At 41.0% G+C, this 20,400-nt stretch overlaps 1 protein-coding gene across 24 annotated transcripts in view; it reads right to left on the reverse strand.

The window, feature by feature from the left end:
* The window catches only part of R3HDM2 (R3H domain containing 2), a 144,073-nt gene that overhangs the window by 37,301 nt on the left and 86,372 nt on the right, over positions 1-20,400 (reverse strand). For 11 of the 24 annotated variants that reach the window (XM_036455968.2, XM_045588168.1, XM_045588160.1 and 8 more), the window contains 9 exons: positions 19,511-19,534; positions 13,995-14,036; positions 8,245-8,331; positions 7,627-7,753; positions 6,631-6,709; positions 5,459-5,518; positions 4,784-4,924; positions 4,233-4,341; positions 1,448-1,543 (listed from right to left, as the gene is read on the reverse strand). In XM_036455968.2, the coding sequence (XP_036311861.1) occupies positions 1,448-1,543; positions 4,233-4,341; positions 4,784-4,924; positions 5,459-5,518; positions 6,631-6,709; positions 7,627-7,753; positions 8,245-8,331; positions 13,995-14,036; positions 19,511-19,534 (765 nt within the window). The remainder of the gene's footprint in view (positions 1-1,447; positions 1,544-4,232; positions 4,342-4,783; positions 4,925-5,458; positions 5,519-6,630; positions 6,710-7,626; positions 7,754-8,244; positions 8,332-13,994; positions 14,037-19,510; positions 19,535-20,400) is intronic. The other 13 variants (XM_045588170.1, XM_045588162.1, XM_045588166.1 and 10 more) reach the window with 5 other exon arrangements.

Consider the following 20,400-nt stretch of genomic DNA (forward strand, 5'->3'; position numbering starts at 1 on the left):
TTTATAAAATGAGGAAAATAACATAACCTAGTATGAGGATTAAATAATTTCGGCAAAGTGCTAAGAGTGTAAAAACTATATAAATGTTTGCTATTATCATTCCCTAACCTGCTCTGTCACAATTTAGGGTCACTACCAGCTACAGTCATGTACAAATGATCTCTTTTCATTCCACCCAATTGGTTTGCAGGTAAAGGTTAGAGAATCCTCTTTGAGGATTATCCAATTATCCTGGTTGGATAATTGGAGGACAGATTTTTCTGACTCAAAATGGAAGTCTATGTAACAGAAGATAAGAAGATTTCTTCTTTTGGGAGCTTTGGCCAGAAAATTTATCATATATCTGTCCCCAGTGAAGAGGATCCTTCAAACATTTGGGTGTCCTGGGACAATGGAACAAGTTCATAGAGGAGTTCAGTTTTTTTAAAGTTGGAGACAATATTTTTCTGAGCTAGGTGATGAAAAGATGTGTGTGTGTGTGTGTGTGTGTGTGTGTGTGAGTATTCTTGACAGAGGGGAGAGTAGGAAAATGGGAGGAGAGTAGTGTCTATCTAAGTATCTTGATTATAACTGGCTATGTTTTGACAATGAAGGGAGGCTGGTTCTTCCTCTTTTGTTTGCTAATTTGATTGTAAGATGGTGCTGCTAACTGGATCCTACATTTTCTGTAGATTTGTTCCCCTCTTCCCTATCTATGGCCTTTCCTGAATTTCTGCTACATTTCTCTTCAGTCTGGTAGGCAAAGGTCACCAGATACAGGGGTATCAAGTATATTTGATTTGGCTTACAACTCTTAAGAATAAAGTTGCCTAAAATGATTCATGCTGGCTTTTGGCCCAAAGAGCCAGTCCTATTCTAAGAAGCAAGTTAAGATATATAGGAAGAAAGAAACTTTCTGTTCAGGTAGAGACTGGAGGGACTAGTGAGTGGTACCTTTTGTGAATATGGAATGTGGAGCTCAGCGAATGATGCCAGATCTGTGCTCTAACAATCACCAACATATCCTAAAAATGAGGCTGGCCAAACAAGATAAAATGTACAGGCTGTGTGGACACTAAGTCTTCCACTTAGAAGCAAAGATGCCTAAAATGGATAGTGGAAGTGAAAGAGGGTAAGTGGGAGGAGGGTTTGACAGGCAAGATTCAAAGCCCTTCCATAAGCCTTGCCAAAACCATTTCTATTTTCAGTCTAATCATATCCACCAAATTCAGCCACTCCATTTGTTCTCTTTATATGCCATACAGCAGAATGCATTAAAAAATAATACAAATAAAACTCTGCAGCTTCTTAACAAGTCACATTTAATTTTAGAGATCAAATCTGGGGCTGGCTGATTTTGGTTAAAAAGCAACAACAACAACACATTTATGGAGGGTTCATTCCATTCACAGTTCCAAAGATTAAGAGCTAAAGCTATGGGCTGACAACTCTCAGAAGCTACACTTACCTCTCGGGCAAATATTCTCTCTCGGACCCTTTGATATTCCTCCTCTCTCTCTTCTATTGACTTGCTCCTCCTTCCATCCTGCAATGGAACTCTGATCTAGATCGATGAGCAGAATTAAGCTAGTTAAGTTCTCCTCGTACTGCAAGCTCACTGCACACCAGCAAGGAAGAGAAACCGGGAGAGTTTATAGTTGCCATAAAAAAAAGGGGGGGTGCACTAAAATTTCCAGTGTTGGACAGGTTTCACTGGGTACATCTGACCATGCAGTTTGAGAGATCAGGTTTTCTGGATGGTTGGGGGCCTCTCCATCTCCCCACCCCCACCCCCAGAATATCAAGAACAACAAACTATTTATAAGGATTGGGTTGCTTCCTTATAGTATTCACGTACTCTCCAATCAGTAAGAATCAAGAGAATTGTTGAGGGAATAAATAACATTATTCTGAGGGAAAACAAGGGATAGGAGGAAGCTAGAGAAGGAGAAGAAACATGTAATTAGCAGAGCTGAATGTAAAGAAGAGTTTTACAGATCTAACACCTGATATTATCCCTTCTTTAGTCACTAATGAATGTCATGTCCTGAAGATCCAAGTTGTACACAGCTCAACAAAGAGAGTTTTGGAAACAAAATCCCAAGGGTAAAGCTAAACTCAATGCTTAAGAATTTTTTCTCATCTTAACTGTAACTCCTGGAGGGAGGGAGAGAGAGAAACTACAAAAATAGAGAAGAGAGCAACACAATGAGGTAAAGAGAAAGAAAGGGCAAAGAGAACAGAAAGAAGGATGGGCAGAGAAAGGAACAGATAAGATAAGGTGGAAGGAGGGGAGAAAGAGCGATAGAAAGGGAAAAGAAAATGGCGAATAGGGAACCTTATATTCTCTGAGAAATGTAGTGAGGTGACTAAAGGGATGGCTGAGCAGATCACCACCTCTGGCTGTCTATCACCCAACTTTCCCACACTGTCTTTTCCTCTCTTGGCTTGTGAGTTATGAGCACTATCTTGGGTAGGGTGCTATAGAGTGTCCTTTCCCTTGTCTTGAAGGCAAGGAGTTCTGAGGGAGGTAACCCATCAAATGAATGTCGTCAGGTTATAAGATTCTGACCTTCAATTCAGAGGCTTTGGAAACTTTAGATGAAACAACCAAGAAGACTGTTGCTCTAGGCTGACTCTCCCCACCTTCACCAATCTCCAGAGGTAGGCATGCCTTCAGGAGTATCAACTTTTGACTAGATTTAGTTCTCACTAGTCTGAAGAACCTAAATTCTACTACATACCTTTTTACAATCCCATTCCAAGAAGACACAGGACTTTATGGCACTATATTGTCTTCAGCCCCTAGTACTAGTAAACCAGTGGCAGAGTAGAAAGTATATAATGGGCTTTGAGGTCAGGCAGGATCTCAGCTCTGCCACCTCTGAGTAATGTCATTTCAGGCAAATAACATCTCTTAGCCTCAGTTTTCTTAGATTTAAAGTGGGGCTAATAACCCCCATCTACACTGGGGTATGAAGATTAAAAGATAATGTATATGTGTTAGGAACAGAATCTAGTTCAGGAAAAACACTCAATAGAATAGCAATTACAGTGTTTATTATTAGTATACAGACAGAAAGTGCATAGAGCCTAACTATTGTGAATCAAGCCTGAAGCTGAGAGATAAAATAGGGACAAATTCCACTCATGTGCCTTGAGGCCTGAATAATTCCTGATCCACAGAAAAAAAGGTTTTAGGAAAATGGAGAGAAGGGCATCAGGATGGAAAGGCTCTTTCTTGTTTTTTAAATTTTGTTTATCTTTTTGTATATTTCATTGCTTTCAATCAGACCCAGCATGTTTGTCCACAACAGATAATGGTACTTTTCTCAAAAGATTCCCTCAAATACTCAAGTAACAAGCAGGAAAGTCCTGGTCTCAAGATGATACAATATCTTATGGAAACTAATTTGGACTCTAGAGGTAAGATATTACTATAGTTATCTTTAATTAGCAAGATCCATATTGGCATTACCCAACCATGCTCTTTAAACCTTAATCTTGGTTCTCCACCTAACCTCCTTTGGAGGTCAAGCAGAAATAGGCTGGATCTAAACTCTACATGTGGTTAGAAAACTAACCCACAAATAATCACTTGCTATCTAAAGGGTGAGCTCAAAGTCAGAGGAAAAGCCAAGCCCATAAAGGAAAGGATGGGGCAGATTGTTCACTTCTCATTCCTACAGGAGTGGATAAAAAAGGGGATATTGTCTGAGGCTCCCAACATCAGAAGCCAAATTAACTCACTCACCTTGGTGGAAGGACTTAGGAAAAGAATTTGCAGAAAAGGATCAGAAACACCTTTAAAAGTGGGTAAATCAGATCACAAGTTTGCCAGTTCAAGGCTAGTCCTGAACTAGGATAAGAGTGTAAGTGGGATAAAGTAGCTTTGAGTGGTTCCCAAAGAAATATCCCTAACTATTAAAGAAAAAAAGAATGAAATCATCAACTGAATCAAGGCAGAAGCAGGGAGGGACCTTGCTTTGTCCCTAAAAGATGTGCAATTAGAAGTCAGGGATTCCAGGACAAATAAGAAAACCCAGCAAACCTCAGCACCATGTCTCTCTGGGCTAATGGGTGGCATTCAGCTCAGCAAAGTGTCAACCCCCAAAATGAAGCCAAAGCCAACTCAATATAGCTCAATACATTTTTCCATATTTCAAGTTTTCTCTATCCCACAAAAATTCTTCTGCCCTCCCAGTTTCTCTTACTGCAATCTCTCTCTACACCCACCCCTTTCCATTCTTTACCTGGTTATCATCTCGGTCCATACTGGCATCATCTCTCTTGAGAATGAATCTCTGTTGAAATTCTGTATTCTTCTCATCCTTTATATGTTCTGAGAACCTCTGTTCAGGGCTGGGATTGGGAGAACAATGTGGAAGGAAGGGAGGAAAAACCTTTTTGTTAGGAAGCATACCTCCTAGTACAGGTCTCTTAAATTCCATAACTCTCATCAGGTGGATTTCTGGAGTCAGGCATTCAAAAAGTCACATAAGGCGTAATGAAGTCCTCAGGGTCTGTTCTTTATACATCTACAACTTGTCTTCCTCCAAAGTTATATCTCTCCTATCAGCAAAGGTGAAGAGAGGCCGGGGCCAGTCTTCATAAAATATCAGTGCCTCTAGAATCTATATCCAACACCTCACCGGAGTGAGAAAAGAGGAGGAATTGATAATATAGCCTCCCACTCCCACATCCCCTCTCTTCCCCAGAAAGACAGATTGATTCTATAACCTTTCTCTTCCACCCCAGAAGCTATCCCAGGAAAGTCTTCCCAATCTGTGGTTTCCGCCCTTACATTCTTGTGTTACTGGTTTTGTTGATAATAACAGCTTTTCCAGTTTGATCAACATTGTGGTCCATCCCAAAATAGGCAGCTACCCGGTGTAATAGCATCCGGTGATATGAGGTCATCTGAGGGAACTTCTTGAACTGGTTACTGAAGGGAAAACCGGGGGAGGGAAGGGAACAAAATAAAGATAAATAACAGCCAATTGTAGTTTTCCTTAAAAGTGTCTAAAATGGGGAATTTCTTAGGAGAAACAGACATATTATAAGAAAGATATTTATTCAATGGGAACCAACAAGGTTCTCTCAGTTTCTTTATCAATAGTATTTTATAGACCCACTACACACATTAAGACTACTCCTTAAATCCACCTGGATGATAGTCTACAAAAAAAGGAGAAATTTAATAATAATAAAATATGGGACAAGGGCTAGCTGCTGAAATTATATACATTTTTTCAACTAAATTTTATGCAATAACTTAAATACCTCACTTGGTTCTCACACAAATACTTTTTAATATATACTGATTACTCCCCCCCAACTCCTTTTGGTTTCCACTGAATAATTACATCAAAATACAGACTTTAAGAGAAAAATGAAAGAGGGATATCCTGAAATTGTACCTAAGTTTCTTTTGGTGATGCTCCCACTTCTAAATTTGTATTTCATTCAAATAACTTACTTGTTGTCATTAATAAATTCCAGAATCTCCTGTTCTAATTTTAGCAGCATCATTCTGTCCCTGTTTAGAAGATAAAAACAAAATAAAAAGCAGCCTCCCATAGGTAAGCAAAGCAAAGACTGAGAACACAATCTGCTCACTATAAAAGCTGACGGGACAAAGAGATCCAAATCCCAATAATGGACCAAAATGCCAATGGCTATTGAACCTCACTGACTTTTCTTATGTTACTTTAAAAAAGAAAAATAGTCCTAGCTGGTTTGGCTCAGTGGATAGAGCGTTGGCCTGCGGACTGAAGGGTCCCAGGTTCGATTCCAACCAAGGGCACATGCCTGGGTTGTGGGCTCGACCCCCAGCAGGGGGTGTGCAGAAGGCAGCCAATAAATGGTTCTCTCTCACCATTGATATTTCTCTCTCTTTCCCTCTCCTGTCCTCTCTAAAATCAATAAAAAAGAAAAATAATTAACAGTGTGGAATCTCAGAGGGAAGGCTGGAGAGGGTAGGTGGGTGGGAGGTAATCAACCAAAGACCATGTATGCATATATGCATAACCCATGGACACAGCCAATAGGTGCTGAGGTCTGGGGCAAGGGAGTGGGAACGGGCGGGCTGGAGTGGGACAATAGGGGAAAAAAGGGGAGCTATGTAATACTTTCAACAATAAAAAATTATTAAAAAAGAAAAAAAAAGAAAAAAGGAAAACTGAATATGCATTTTGCATATCCTGCTAACCATGTGCTTTGTTATACTTATCAGAAATCTAATTCTGTTGGCAGTCATATTTATATAAACACATAGTTTACACTTATTCATCTAATTATTATTCAACATTCTATATGATTTTTATAGACTTTTAAAACTATTATGATTTAATTTACGTACAATCAATTATTATTTTCTTCTGTGCTTTTTAATTGTACTCCCAAGCCTTCATATTTTTTTGTCTCTGCATTCTTCTTCCACAGAATTTTTATCTACTCTTCTGAAAGGAGAAACCTCAATATGACGATATTCTGAATCCCTCACAGAATACAAAACTATACTGAAGAGAAATGGTGGCAGGGGGATAGGTATCCTTAGATTCTAATGGAAAATTTCTGAAGCTACCTGGCCTTTGGGGTATCCTTCTGGCTGCTGGCCCCTTTGCCCCTTTCATCAAATCATGTTATTACCTTGGGTTCTTTTTCAGTGTGTTTATAAGAAATTCATGTAGGTCTATTCCAGTGGAGTCCGTATATTCTTGGCTGGAGTCTAAAACCACCACAACAAAATAAATTTAAAATAAATGAAATTGCCTTGCATAATATCTAATCCCAAGCATAATATTATACAACAACCTGATCAGGAGAGACGAGAACAGGAAAGTAGAATCAAACTTTAGGTGTTTTAGCTTAAAAACCAGAATGACTTTGATTTGCCAGGTGCGCGCCTCTCCCCGCCCCCCCACCCCCATTTCCTCATGACAATTATAGAAGGTAGAATCTGAGTCATAGTGTTGCATCAGGATTACAGTGAAAAGCCACCTTACCCTCAGTATTTACTGAATGCCCTCACCAAAACAAAGCTGTTTTTATTCTATTGTAGTTAAGGAAAATAAGGTCCAGGCAAGAGCAGTCAAGACTGAATTTTCCATAATCTCAGCAAATATGCTCAAATATTGATTATTTATATGATTTTTTTGTTTATAACAATTTAATTCCACGGTTGCTTTTTTCCTCTCAACTATCATTTTATGGACCATGTCTTTTTGCTATCAGCCCAAGAGTTTAAAGCCAAAAAGAACTTAATAATAAAATAATACGCAAATCTGCACTGCTAAAAATAATTACTTCAATCATTCCAAAATATGAAAGGTATCTGGAGGAGCTGCAACCAGTGATAATCCATGTCACTGTTTATTCCAGAGCAAATATAAAATCAGAAACTGACTAATACAATGTCTTCCTATGGGTAGCACTGATACTAATGAAGTAGCTCTCTGTGGTAATGACATGAACCACTAAGACAAGGTTGGATAAAGCAGCAAAGAAAGTTACCTTGTTAGGTACCTTCTCAAGCAACCATGAAGTCCACAGGACAAAATGAACTGTTGGGCCAGACTTCAAGGAAGTAAAGGGCACTGAAGAGCCAGGCCCAAGAACAGATTAAGAAAGAGAGAAAGTCGTCACCTCTAGACAGCATCTTCCTTGGAACCTTTTCTTTGTTTTTGTCCTTGTCTTCCTTTTCAGAGACATCCTTTGTGGATTTTTCTTCCTCTTTGTCAGAGGGGCAGCTGATGTGCAATTGAATTATATCCTTGGATAAGAGTAAAGAGAAATATAATCAAAGGGGAAATGGGCTTTAATTTTCCCCTTAAATATCAGAGAAGATAAATCTCGGGGAGGAAGCATTCTCTTATAGAAGAGGGTATTTTTTAATTAAATTGTTTTAGCTTTTGTTTTAAAAAAAGAATAAAGGCCAAGCCTTTTCTACAATCACAGCCTTGTATTATATAGGCAGCTCAAGTCACACTGGCTGTTCTTGGTATAAAAATTAAATGGAAATGGTTCTAACCACCAGAGGGAAAGGGTGTGGGTGGGAAAATAAGATCCAGTTCTGGGATCTGCTTATTTGCATCATTGTGGGTGGTCCAGGTGTGAAGATCTATACTTCATGATCTCACCTATGCCATGCTTTACTATAAATGGCTTGATTTCCAAACCTAATGTTGATATTGTGGTTGCTATACTAGTTTACCAAACAACTGCCAACCTCAAAAGCTACACTTACTCTTATAAAGGACCTACCTGGGTTTCTAGTGGCCCGTCACCAAATGGGGCAGAAGACTCTTCACACACTGCCAGGCTGCGTACCAACTTGAGCTTGGAATTAGACTGAGAAAAAACAAATAATATATAGTATATTCCCTTGGCAGACATTCAGAAAGCTTTTGGCTGAAGGATGAACATCCTCTTTGGCTCTGTTGCTGCTTCTATTAAATAAGGTTTTTGAAAAAACAGATCCTATTTGCCAGTTCCTGATTCACTTGATAAATAATTCTACCCACCCTAAAAGAAAGATAATTCTCCTGCTTATAACAGTAGACATATAAAAACAAAATGGCAACTTAAAAAAAAATCTTTATTGTTCAGATTATTACAGGTGTTCCTCTCCCCTTCTCCCCCTCATAACTCTTCCTCACCTGATTCCCTATCCTATCCCATGCCCTTACCCCCTGCTGCTGTCTTCATCCACAGGTGTAAGATTTTTGTCCAATCTCTTCTCACACCCCTCTGATCCCCTTTCCCCTGAGAATTATTAGTCCACTCCCTTTCTATGTCCCTGATTCTATTATATTCACCAGTCCATTCTGTTCTTCAGATTTTTTTATTCACTTGATTTTTAGATTCACTTGCTGGTAGGTATGTATTTGATGTCTTTTTGTTGTTCATAGTTTTTACCTTTACCTTTTTCTTCTTCTTCCTCTCCTTAAAGAATACTCTTCAGCATTTCATGTAATCCTGGTTTGGTGGTGATGAACTCCTTTAGCTTTTTCTTGTCAGTGAAGCTCTTTTTTTTTTTTTAATATATTTTATTGCTTTTTTACAGAAAGGAAAGGAGAGATATAGAGAGCTAGAAATGTTGATGAGAGAGAAACATTGACCAGCTGCCTCTTGCACACCCCCTACTGGGGATGTGCCCGAAACTCAGGTACATGCCCTTGACTGGAATCGAACCTGGGACCCTTCAGTCCGCAGACCAACGCTCTACTGAGCCAAACTGGTTTCGGCATCTTGTCAGTGAAGCTCTTTATCTGACCTTCAATTCTGAATGATAGCTTTGCTGGGTAGAGTAATTTTGGTTGTAGGTTCTTGCTGTTCATCGCTTGGAATATTTCTTGCCACTCCCATCTGGCCTATATAGTTTCTGTTGAGAAATCAGCTGACAGTCATGTGGGTACTCCCTTATAGGTTAACTAACTGTTTTTCTCTTGCTGCTTGTAAAAGATTCTCTCTTTGTCTTTTGCCCTTGGCATTTTAATTATGATGTGTCTTGGTGTGGTCCTCTTTGGATTCCTCTTGTTTGGGGTTCGGTGAGCTTCCTGGACTTGAAAGTCTATTTATTTCACCAGGTAGGAAAAGTTTTCTGTCATTATTTATTTCAATAGGCCTTCAGTATCCTGCTCTCTCTCTTCTTCTGGCACCCCAAAAATCCGGATGTTGGTATGCTTAAAGCTGTCCCAGAGGCTCCTTACACTATCCTCACACTTTTGGATTCTTCTTTCTTTCTGCCTCTCTGGTTGAGTGTTTTTTGCTTCCTCATATTCCAGATATTTGGTTTGACTCTTGGGATACATTGATCTACAGTTGAGTTTCTGTATATTCTTTATTTCAGAGATTGTATGCTTAATTTCTGACTGGTCCTTTTCCATTTTTATTTTATTTTTATTTTTTGTATTCTCATTAAGGTCCTTGAAGTTCTCTTCAAGTTTCTCAGCAGTTTTTAGAAGATTCTTGAGTAACCTTATAAACGTGGTTCTGAACTCTGTGTCATCCAGTAGTTTACTTTCCTCCATCTCTCCCATTTGTGACATGCTTCTGTGTCTCCGCATTTTGGCTGCCTCCCTGTGTTGATGGAGTGGCTTTGTGTGGTAGGTGACCTATAGGGGCCAGTAGCTCAGCTTCCCCAATCACCCAAATTGGTTGCTCTTGGTACACCCCTTTGTGGGCTGAGTGCAAAGTCTTGGTATAGTTAAGCCTTGATTGCTGTTGGTACACTGGGAGGAATTGACCTCCAGGCCAATTGGCTGTGAGGACCCGCTGTAACTATAATGGAAGAACTGCTGTGCTGCAGACACACTTATGGTACAGGCCTTGTTTCAGTGGGGCTTTGGTGCTCACTGAGTCCGCCTCCCGAATGTGTCACTTATGGATGTGAGGAGTTGATATCTGGTGTCTCACACTGACTACTAGGTACACTGGCTTCTGGATCTCCAAATAGGTGCAGTTCAGCTACTGCCTGAGGCCACCCTGAAGGAGCTACACGGAGAACCACAGTCCTCTCCTCCCTGCTTAGAGCTTGGGGCTTTAGAGCTGTCTGCACTAGGATGCAAGTTTGCTAGGTTAAACAGCAATAGAGAAGGCCATTCATATGCAAAAGCCGCTGCTTGGAGCTTGGAGATTGTGTGGGGTGGAGTCTCAGGGCATCACTAGGCCAGGGCGTGGCAAACAGTGATGGCTGCCAGTAAGTTGTCTCTGCCTCTTCAACCGCATCCCCGCATCTCGTGCCCCAGCACAGCAAACAATTATTCTTGCGTGCAGCTCTGCAAGCAAGCCACCCTCACTTTCTGGCCCGATGGCAGACAATCCAGCTTCTCCCCAGAAAAAGAATTTCAGAGAGATCGGGAGCTTGTCTCTCTTCACGTTGAAGAAAACAATGCCCTTCACCAGCCAGGATCCGTCGCCAGCCTGTATCTCATGCATGTCCCCGTACCTGAGTTTGTTCAGCGCTTGTATCCTGAATGCTCTTTTCTTTTTTTGTCTAGTTGTAGAATTTCCACTCAGCCAGCTTTCCCATAGTTCTGGGTGATAGATGTGTTGTCTTTTAGTTGTAGTTTTGAAATTGTTGTTTAGATGAGAAGTTTACCTACACTGCCATCTTGGATCTCTCAAAATGGCTACAGATAGGAAAACCACTTCACTTCACCCTCCATTCTCCTCCCCCACCCCTCCCTCTTCCTAGCTCATTGCTCCAATTTCTGGCTCAGAAGTTTACTGAGAATACACAACAGTAGACCTCAGTAGAAAGACCCCAGATTTAAGAACCAAAATCCCTAGCTTTAACTCCGTTTTTTTTGCTTTTGGATTACAAGACCTTAAGCAAATTACTTACCCTCTCTGGGTCTCTGTTTTTCAATAAAACTGTGATAAAAATACTTAAAGATATGGGGGGGGGGGGCAATGTTAAAATATGTACACAGATAATAATTTAATTAAAAAAATACTGCCAAAACCCATTTGGCTCAGTGGTAGAGCGTCGGTCTGTGGACTGAAAGGTCCCGGGTTCGATTCCGGTCAAGGGCATGTACCTTGGTTGCGGGCACATCCCCGGTAGGGGGTGTGCAAGAGGCAGCTGGTAGATGTTTCTCTCTCATTGACGTTTCTGGCTCTCTATCTCTCTCTCTTCCTCTCTGTAAAAAAATCAATAAAATATATTTAAAAAAATACTTAAAGAGCTGTTGTGAGAATTAGATGACACAAGGTATATAGACATACATATCATAAATAATGCCTACTATACAGTAGACAGTATATGGTAAATGACTCTAAACCTTAGGTAGTAAGGATGGAAAGAAGTGTCTAAGAAAAGAATAAAGAGAAAGATAGAAAACCATTCTAACAATGTGATAAAAAAATGAATCCATTTGGTTTATTTCTACTGGTGGGAGAATCTCCAAAAGCTCTGAAATCCATTTTGCAAATCACTGCTCTCCTAGAGATCTTCAAAGGAAAAAAAATATAGAGTGACTTATAAGAAATTTACCTATAAACATATACTGAGTTCTTACATTAAAATCAAGGTTTACTATGAAAACGAAAGTATAAAACTTGGTATATGTATTCTATGTAGAGTATAGTGAAAAATACTTGCAAGTCTGCCCTGACCCATGTGGCTAAGTTTGAGCATCAGCCCAAGCACTGAAGGGTTGCAGGTTTGATTCCTGGTCAAGGACACATACTTGGGTTGCAAGTTGGAGGGGTCATCGATAGGAGGCAATCAATCAATGTGTCTCTCTCACATCTCTCTCTGTTTCTCTTTTTCTTCCTTTCTACTCTCTCTCTCTAAAAAACAAAACACAAACAAAAAAACAAAACAAAACAGAAAACCTCTATGAAAAAATATCCTCAGGTGAGAATTAACAAAAACAAAACAAACCAACAAATAAAAAACTTGTAAGTCTGAAGAACTGACTTCAAGCCTAGTTCGGCCACTTACTAATAAATGCCCTTTGTCAAACTCCCTCAATCTCTATAACCCCAAGTCTCCTTAGCTGTAAAATGAAGATAATAACTATCTTACTTAACTCAAAAAGTTCAGGAAGGCCATAGTAGTTTGGCTCACTGGATAGTGTTGGCCTGCAGCCTGGAGGGTCCCAGGTTCAATTCCAGCCAGGGGCACATATTCAGGTTGTGGGCTCAACCCCCGGTGTGAGGCATGCAGAAGGTAGCCAATCGGCAGTTCTCTCTCATCATTGATTTTTCTACCTTCCTCTCTAAAATCAATCAATATATATTAAAAAAAAAAAAAAAAAGTTCAGGAAGGCCCTAGCTGGTTTGGCTCAGTGGGTAAAGTGTTGGCCTGTGGACTGAAGGGTCTGGGTTTGATTCCGGTCAGGGCACATGTTTGAGTTGTGGGCTCGATTCCCAGTAGGGGTTGTGTGGGAGGTAGCCTATCAATGATTCTCTCTTTTAATGTTTTTATCTCTCTCTCTACCTCTCCCTTCCTCTCTGAAATTAATAAAAATATATTAAAAAAAAAAGAAAAAAATTCAGGAAGTGATATAGAAGTGAATAACCTTTGTTTGAACTTTAATGTCAAGAATATCATTATACTGCTGAAACCGGTTTTGGCTCAGTGGACAGAGCATCGATCTGCGGACTGAAAGGTACCGGGTTCGATTCCAGTCAAGGGCATGTACATTGGTTGTGGGCACGTCCCCGATAGGGGGTGTGCAGGAGGCAGCTGGTTGATGTTTCTCTCTCATCCATGTTTCTAGCTTTCTCCCCCCCCCCCCCCGTCCTTCCCTCCCCCCCGCCCCCCCAATCGATGTTTCTAGCTTTCTATCCCTCTCTCTTCCTCTCTGTAAAAAAATCAATAATACATAAACACACACACACACACACACACACACACACACGTGTGTGTGTGTGTGTGTGTTGTGTGTGTGTATATATATATATATATGAACATCACTGTGGATTAGGCCATATAAAGCAAGGCATAGAGTCAATTTATCATACATAGTAGCCTTCTTTAAACCCAAGCAACAAAATGGCTAAGCCACTCTCAAATTCTGCCATTATTTTTCTGGGGGAAAGGGTAGATGCCCTTAATTATTGCTTTTGGTGATAATTCTTCCACTGCAAAGAAAGTTTAACATTTTACAGTTTTCCAACTAAAATTAATATGCTAGCACACACTAATAAAAAGTACGACTCATATAGCAGTTATTCTCAGAGAAGCTAGAGCTGAGCAGAGAAACTAGCATTCCAGCAGAACTAGGACAAATTTGCTAAGGCTTTTGAGAGGTTCTGGCTGGGTATCCCACACTTATCAGAAATACCTGTGGCTGAATCAGAGATAATGGAGAAAAATATTACAATAGGATATATGTGCATGCATGTTTCTGTATGTGTACATGCGTGTGTATATTCACAATTAGGCAAAAAACTTTGCCTATGTATAATGCAAATAAATTAGATATTAGTGATAAGTCCATTTGTAAAATATACTACTAATATCACCAGGAAAGAAGCTATAGAGAAAAGGTGCTCACCTTGGCTCTTTTCCTGGCATGACCATGGTTGGATGTTCGCCTCTGTTAGAAGGAGATTAGAAAATATTAAAGGTGGGGAAAAATCAATACAGGTTAAAAGCAATACAAGTTTACAAAGAGAAAGCACTAACTGTAAAACTATTATATAGCCAAATTATGATGAGATCCACTTGGTGTGGTTATTCTCCCGTGCTACAACTATAGCAACCATGACATAGAAGCTACTACAGGCCACTTACAGACAAATCACCATTCACCATGTAGATAAAAAGTAGGAAGACACTGACTGGTAGGCCTATTCCACAGATTGATAAGAATTACTTTTGGGTAAACCATAGAACACTCTTGTTTATGATGCTTGTGGACATGAAATATGATTCGTAACCCTCACTTATAGTAACATCTTTATAGGACAATCCATTCAGAGTTCCAATCTGAGATGTCCAAATCACCTGTCCCTATTGCTGCAGAAATGGAATAAAGATCTTGTCAACTGTCTTCCTCCGAGAATTGTCCCAGTTCTAAGCTCCTGGTGGTGGCTCTTATTATACACTGCCTGGGTCAGAAATATAAGATGGGACAGGATAAAAAGTAAGGAGAATGGGAAATGTGGATAAAACCTCCAGATCAGGGGAGAAACCAAGATGGCCACATAGGTAAACACCTGAACCTGCTGTCTTGCACAACCACTTCAAAACTACAACTAGCCGAAACCAGTTTGGCTCAGTGGATAGAGCGTCAGCCTGCAGACTGAAAGGTCCCAGGTTCAATTCTGGTCAAGGGCATGTACCTTGGTTGCGGGCACATCCCCAATGGGGGTGTGCAGGAGGCAGCTGATTGATGTTTCTCTCTCATGGGTGTTTCTGACTCTCTATCCCTCTCCTTTCCTCTCTGTAAAAAATGAATAAAATATATTAGACAAACAAACAAAACTACAACTAAAAGACAAAATGGACATCACCCAGAACCACAGTAAGGCTAAGTGGAAATTCTACAACTAGAAGGGAAGAGAAAAGCACCCTGAGACTCAGAGGAGCTGTGGAAGTAAAATGCAGAGGTACAGAGGTGCACACATGGAGAGGGCTGACTACTGAGTACGCACCTGGCTTTTTCAATCTATAGGAAGACACAAGCTCCCTTTCTTGGCGAGACTCTGGGGACCCAGACTCATATGGGGAATAACTGGACTGTCTGGCAGCGGGAAGAACTCAAGGTTTGCTTTCTCTTGGAGGTGCTTGCAGCAATTACTGTGGGACACTGAGAACCAGGACATCTTAGGGTAGGGCTGACAGGAAGCCATTGCTGTTTGTTCCAACCTGAGACTCAACCCCATCCAAGCTGTGCACAGAGGCTTTTGCATATATGAATGGCCTGGTCCTTTGAAATCTAAACTTACCTAACAAACTGCAGTTGAGTCGGTGAGACCCAGAACATCCAAAAGAAGGCCCAAGGCCCCACAGCAATTTGCACTGCTTCACAGATGGACCTCATTTGGACACCTCCAAAACCCAAACAAAGAAAAGGAATCTGAGGATCTCTCTGTAGTTCCTGGTGGGTGGCCTCAGGCAAAGGCTAAATTAACACCTCCTTAGAGATCCAAGAGCCAGTGTACCCATGGGTTAGAGTAGGACCATCCAGATTACAACTCCTCAGATCCATAAGGGACATACTCAGAGGACAGACTCAGTGGGCACCAAAACCCCACTGAAGCAAGTCCTGTCTCATAAGGGTGTCTCCAAAACAGATGTTCTGCCATCAGACACAGCTGATCCTCACAGCTAATTGGCCTGGAGGTCAATTCCTCCCAGTGATACCAACAACAATCAAGGCTTAACTACAATAAGACTGTGCACACAGCTCACAAAGGGGTACACCAAGAGTGCCCATCTCAGGTAACTGGGGAGGCTGAGCCACTGGGCCCTATAGGGCACCTAAAACACAAAGTTACTCTATCAACTCAGGGAAGCAGATAAAATGGAGAGACAAAGAAACAGGTAACAAATGAAAGAAATGGAGGAAAGCAAACTACTGGATATAGAGTTCAAAATCACGGTATTAGGTTTTTCAAGAATTTTCTAGAAAAGGCCAATAAATTTAGTGAGACCCTCGAGGATCTGAAAAAGGACCAACTAGAAATTAAGCATACACTGACTGAAATAAAAAATAAGATCCAACAGCAGACTAGAGGATTGCAAGAATCATGTCAAAGATTTGAAATACAAAGAAGCAAAAAACACCCAACCGGAAAAACAAAAAGCAAAAAGAATCCAAAAACATGAAGATAGTGTAAGGAGCCTTTGGGAAAACTTCAAGCATACCAACATCCGAATTATAGGGGTGCCAGAAGGAGAGAGAGCAAGATACTGAAAACCTATTTGAAGAAACAATGACATGGGGGAGGGAGGGTAATGGTAAGATATGTACAATTATAATACATTAATAAAATAAAATAAAATAAAAAGGAAAAAGAAACAATGACAGAAAACTTCCTCCACCTGGTGAAAGAAACAGACTTACAAGTCCAGGAAGCACAGAGAACCCCAAACAAAAGGAATCTAAAGAGAACCACACCAAAACACATCATAATTAAAATGCCAAGAGGAAAAGACAAAGAGAGAATATTAAAAGCAGCAAGAGAAAAACAGTTACCTAAAAGGGAGCACCCATACGAGTGTCAGATGATTTTCTCAACAGAAACTATGCAAGCCAGACTGGAGTGGCAAGAAATAGTCAAAGTAATGAATAGCAAGAACATACATCCAAGATTACTCTACCCAGCAAAGCTATCATTTAGAATTGAAGGTCAGATAAAGAGCTTCACAGATAAGAAAAAGCTAAAGGAATTCATCACAGCCAAACCAGTATTATATGAAATGCTGAAAGGTATTCTTTAAGAAGGGGAAGACGAAAAAAGAAAAGATAAAAATTATGAACAACAAAGTGACAACAAATACATATCTATCAACAAGTGAATCTATAAATCAAGTGAATAAAAAATCTGATGAACAGAATAATCTGGTGAGTATAATAGAATCAGGGGCATAGAAAGGGAATGGGCTGACAATCCTCAGGGGAAAGGGAGTGTGGGGTGTAGGAAGAGACTGGACAAAAATCATATACTTATGGACGAGGACAGTGGGGGGTAAGAGCGTGGGGTGGGGTGGGGTGGGGTGGGAATCGGGTGGAGGGGAGTTATGGGGGGGGAAGAGGAACAACCGTAATAATCTGAACAATAAAGATTTAAAAAAAACAAAAAACAAAAACCTCTAGAGTAGGGGTGTCGAACTCAATCAGAGAAGGGGCCAAAATCTAAAATCCAGCCTAAATCGCGGGCCGAATGGTTTACTGAACAGTCATAAACTGTCATTGTGATGGAAACGCAGCGGAGTGCAGTGATGACAGCGCGGTGCGGGCCACATTACAAGGCCTGGCGGGACGGATTTGGCCCGCGGGCCTTGTGTTTGACACATGTGCTCTAGAGCAAAGGGAGGAAAAGGAGAGTGGGTAAGGTGTAGGGTAGAAGATGAAGGATGAGGGACCAAGATGGGAGGAGGAAAGAAACAACTAATTAATGATGAAGTTTCTGAACAGTTGAAAAGTCAAAATGTGGCTTTTGGGAAGAGGCTGGGTAGGGTTATGTATGGGATGAGATACTTAGGGCTTCTGAGATGTTTGGAATGGAACTCACTGAAACTGGGGTAAGAGAGAACTGAGGCTGGTGGGTTGGGGAGGGAAAACATGACAGAATCAGAGTACCAGCACGCTCCTGGGTAGTTGAGGATTTCCTTTTCTTTGTTGTCTTCACTAATTACTGAAAAAGACAACTACAATGCAAGGTGGAGAATGGGAAGAGTGAATGGAAAAAGTAAGAAATGACAATGATCTGGTCAATAGCAAGATCTGTTACAGTAAGGGAAGAGTAAGAGCCATAGTCCAGGAATATAAAATAGTATTTTGTCATTATTTTTTCAGATAGATAATAACACAAATTATACAAACATTCAAGAGGTATTAATGGGGCATCTGTCCTCCAGCTACCTGGTTCTCTCAATTAATACTGAATTTCTTATAATCTTTCCAGAGATTTTTTTATGAATATAAGCTTATCGTACATGTGTATATGCACAAGTTTGTTTGTTTTTAAACCAAATGGAAGTAGGTTGTACACACTTCTCTGAACCTTGCTATTAATCTTTTTTTTTCATAGATATCATTTTTTTTTTAAAGCCTTCATCACTTGATTCAGCAGACCCTCGAGTTCCCCCAGAAGTTTCCAGCCATGTCTGAGAAGCAGCCCTGGGGCATGGGCAGGCGAGGAGCGAGCTGCTCTGGGCCTGGCCTCTGTTGCTCCGGTCCGCTCCACAACTAGCTGCTCTGGGTCTGGCCACTGCTGCTTGGGGCCCGGTTGCTGCAGCTCCGGGCCTGGATGCTCCTGACCCAGCTGTTCCGTGCTCGGCTGCTCCGGGCCCGGCTGCTCTGGGCCCGGCCGCTGCTGCTCCAAGCCCGGCTGCTCCAGGCCCAGCTGCTGCCACTCCAGGCCTGGATGCTGCTGCTTCGGGCCTGGCTGTTCCAGGCCCAGTAGCTCCAGGTCCATAGATATAATTTTATAGAAGATGAAAGGCCCAGTGCACAAAATTCATGCATGGGTGTGTGTGTGTCCCTCAGCCCAGCCTGCACCCTCTCTAATCCCTGGGACCCCTTGAGGGATGTCTGACTGCCCATTTAGGCCTGATCCCACCAGGACTGCTGGCTCTCAACCGCTCACCTTCCTGCTTGCCTTATTGCCTCTAACCACTTCTGCCTGCCAGCCTGATCACCTCCTAACCACACCACTGCCAGCCTGATTGATACCTAATGCTCCCCTGCCAGCCCGACTGCCCTAACTGCCCTCCCCTCCTAGCCTGGTCGCCCCCAACTGCCCCCTCCCCTGCTGACCTGGTCACCCCTAACTGCCCTCCCCTGCCAGCCTAATTGCCCCTAACTGCTCTCCCCTGAAGGCCTGGTCCCTCCCAACTGCCCTCTCCTGCAGGCCTGGTCCCCCTCAACTTCCTTCCTCTGCCAGCCATCATGTGTCCACATGGGGGCAGCCATCTTGTGTGTAGGAGTGACAGTCAGTTTGCATACTACCTCTTTAATATATAGGATCTACTGTCTTTATTAATGGCTACATGGTATTCAACTGTATGACTGTTTCATAACTTATTTTACCAATCCCTTAAATTACACCATTTTGGATGTTTCTGATTGTTTGTTAGTATAAACAATGTTTCAATGACCATAACCTAAGTATACCTAAAAATAAAGTATATTTGTAGTCCATTAAAAATTTTTATAAAGTATTACCATTGCCCTTCAATGAGGTTTTATCAATTTATAACCCTATAGTAAATGTATGTATAAATCTGCTTATTTTCCCAAATGGATATTTTTCATCTAATAGTCATATATATATAGCATAATATATTTATTAGACACCATGCTAACTACTGGAGGATATAGAGATAAAAGACACAAACCTTGTCAAAAAGGAACTCATAATCCTGTTGAAGAAGACAAATAGACAATTACAATACAGCACATTAAGTATATTACAGAGGTTCTTATGGAGTGCTTCAGGAGCACACAGCATAAGTGTCTAACTCAGACCTAGCAATATTGAGTGCCTGTAAAGAATTGTGTTGGGCCTTACAGATACAACGATAAGCCCAAACTGACCTAATCCTGTGCCTCGTAGAGCTTAGAGTTCTGTGGAGAAGGTAGACACTAGTTGAAGAATTATACAATATAGACCTGCAATGGGTGAGTAAGGTTGTCAAGGAAGGCTTCTGGGAGAAAGACACATTTGGATTGAATTTTGAAGGATAAATAGATATTAGACAGATGTTGGCAGACTAGGGAAAGAATACAAAGGAGGGCTTGCTTTCTAGGTAGAGAAAGCTTGTACAAAAGCGTACATCCCAAAACTTTTCAGTCCCTATTTATAACAAGGTCAAAGATTTATATCACATAAGGCTGAAGCATAGGACGCCAGAGGTGGACGACTGACAGGTAAGAGACTAGGTCACAATATGTCATGTTGACAAATCTGGGACTTAGCCTAGGGCAATAAGACACAGAAAGTTTAAGGAGAATTAACACAATCTATTATTTCTTTCATAACCATCTCTCTAAAGCAGTATGGTACATGAATCAGAACGGATTACAAGTTTAAAGCAGAAAGCCCAACTAGGAGGCCATAATCAGTTGGTTAATTATAGGACTCAGCTAAGTTCAATATGTGTTAAAAGTCAGAGTCTGCCCATTCTAAACTGAATCTCAGAACCTGCCTTTTATAGTACTGTTTCCATGCAAAAGATGTTCTCAGCTCCAATTGCTGATTCCAAGAATATGTCTCACACAGTATAAG

The sequence above is a fragment of the Pipistrellus kuhlii genome, unplaced genomic scaffold, assembly GCF_014108245.1.
Source record: "Pipistrellus kuhlii isolate mPipKuh1 unplaced genomic scaffold, mPipKuh1.p scaffold_m20_p_3, whole genome shotgun sequence".
Classification (NCBI taxonomy): Eukaryota; Metazoa; Chordata; class Mammalia; order Chiroptera; family Vespertilionidae; genus Pipistrellus; species Pipistrellus kuhlii.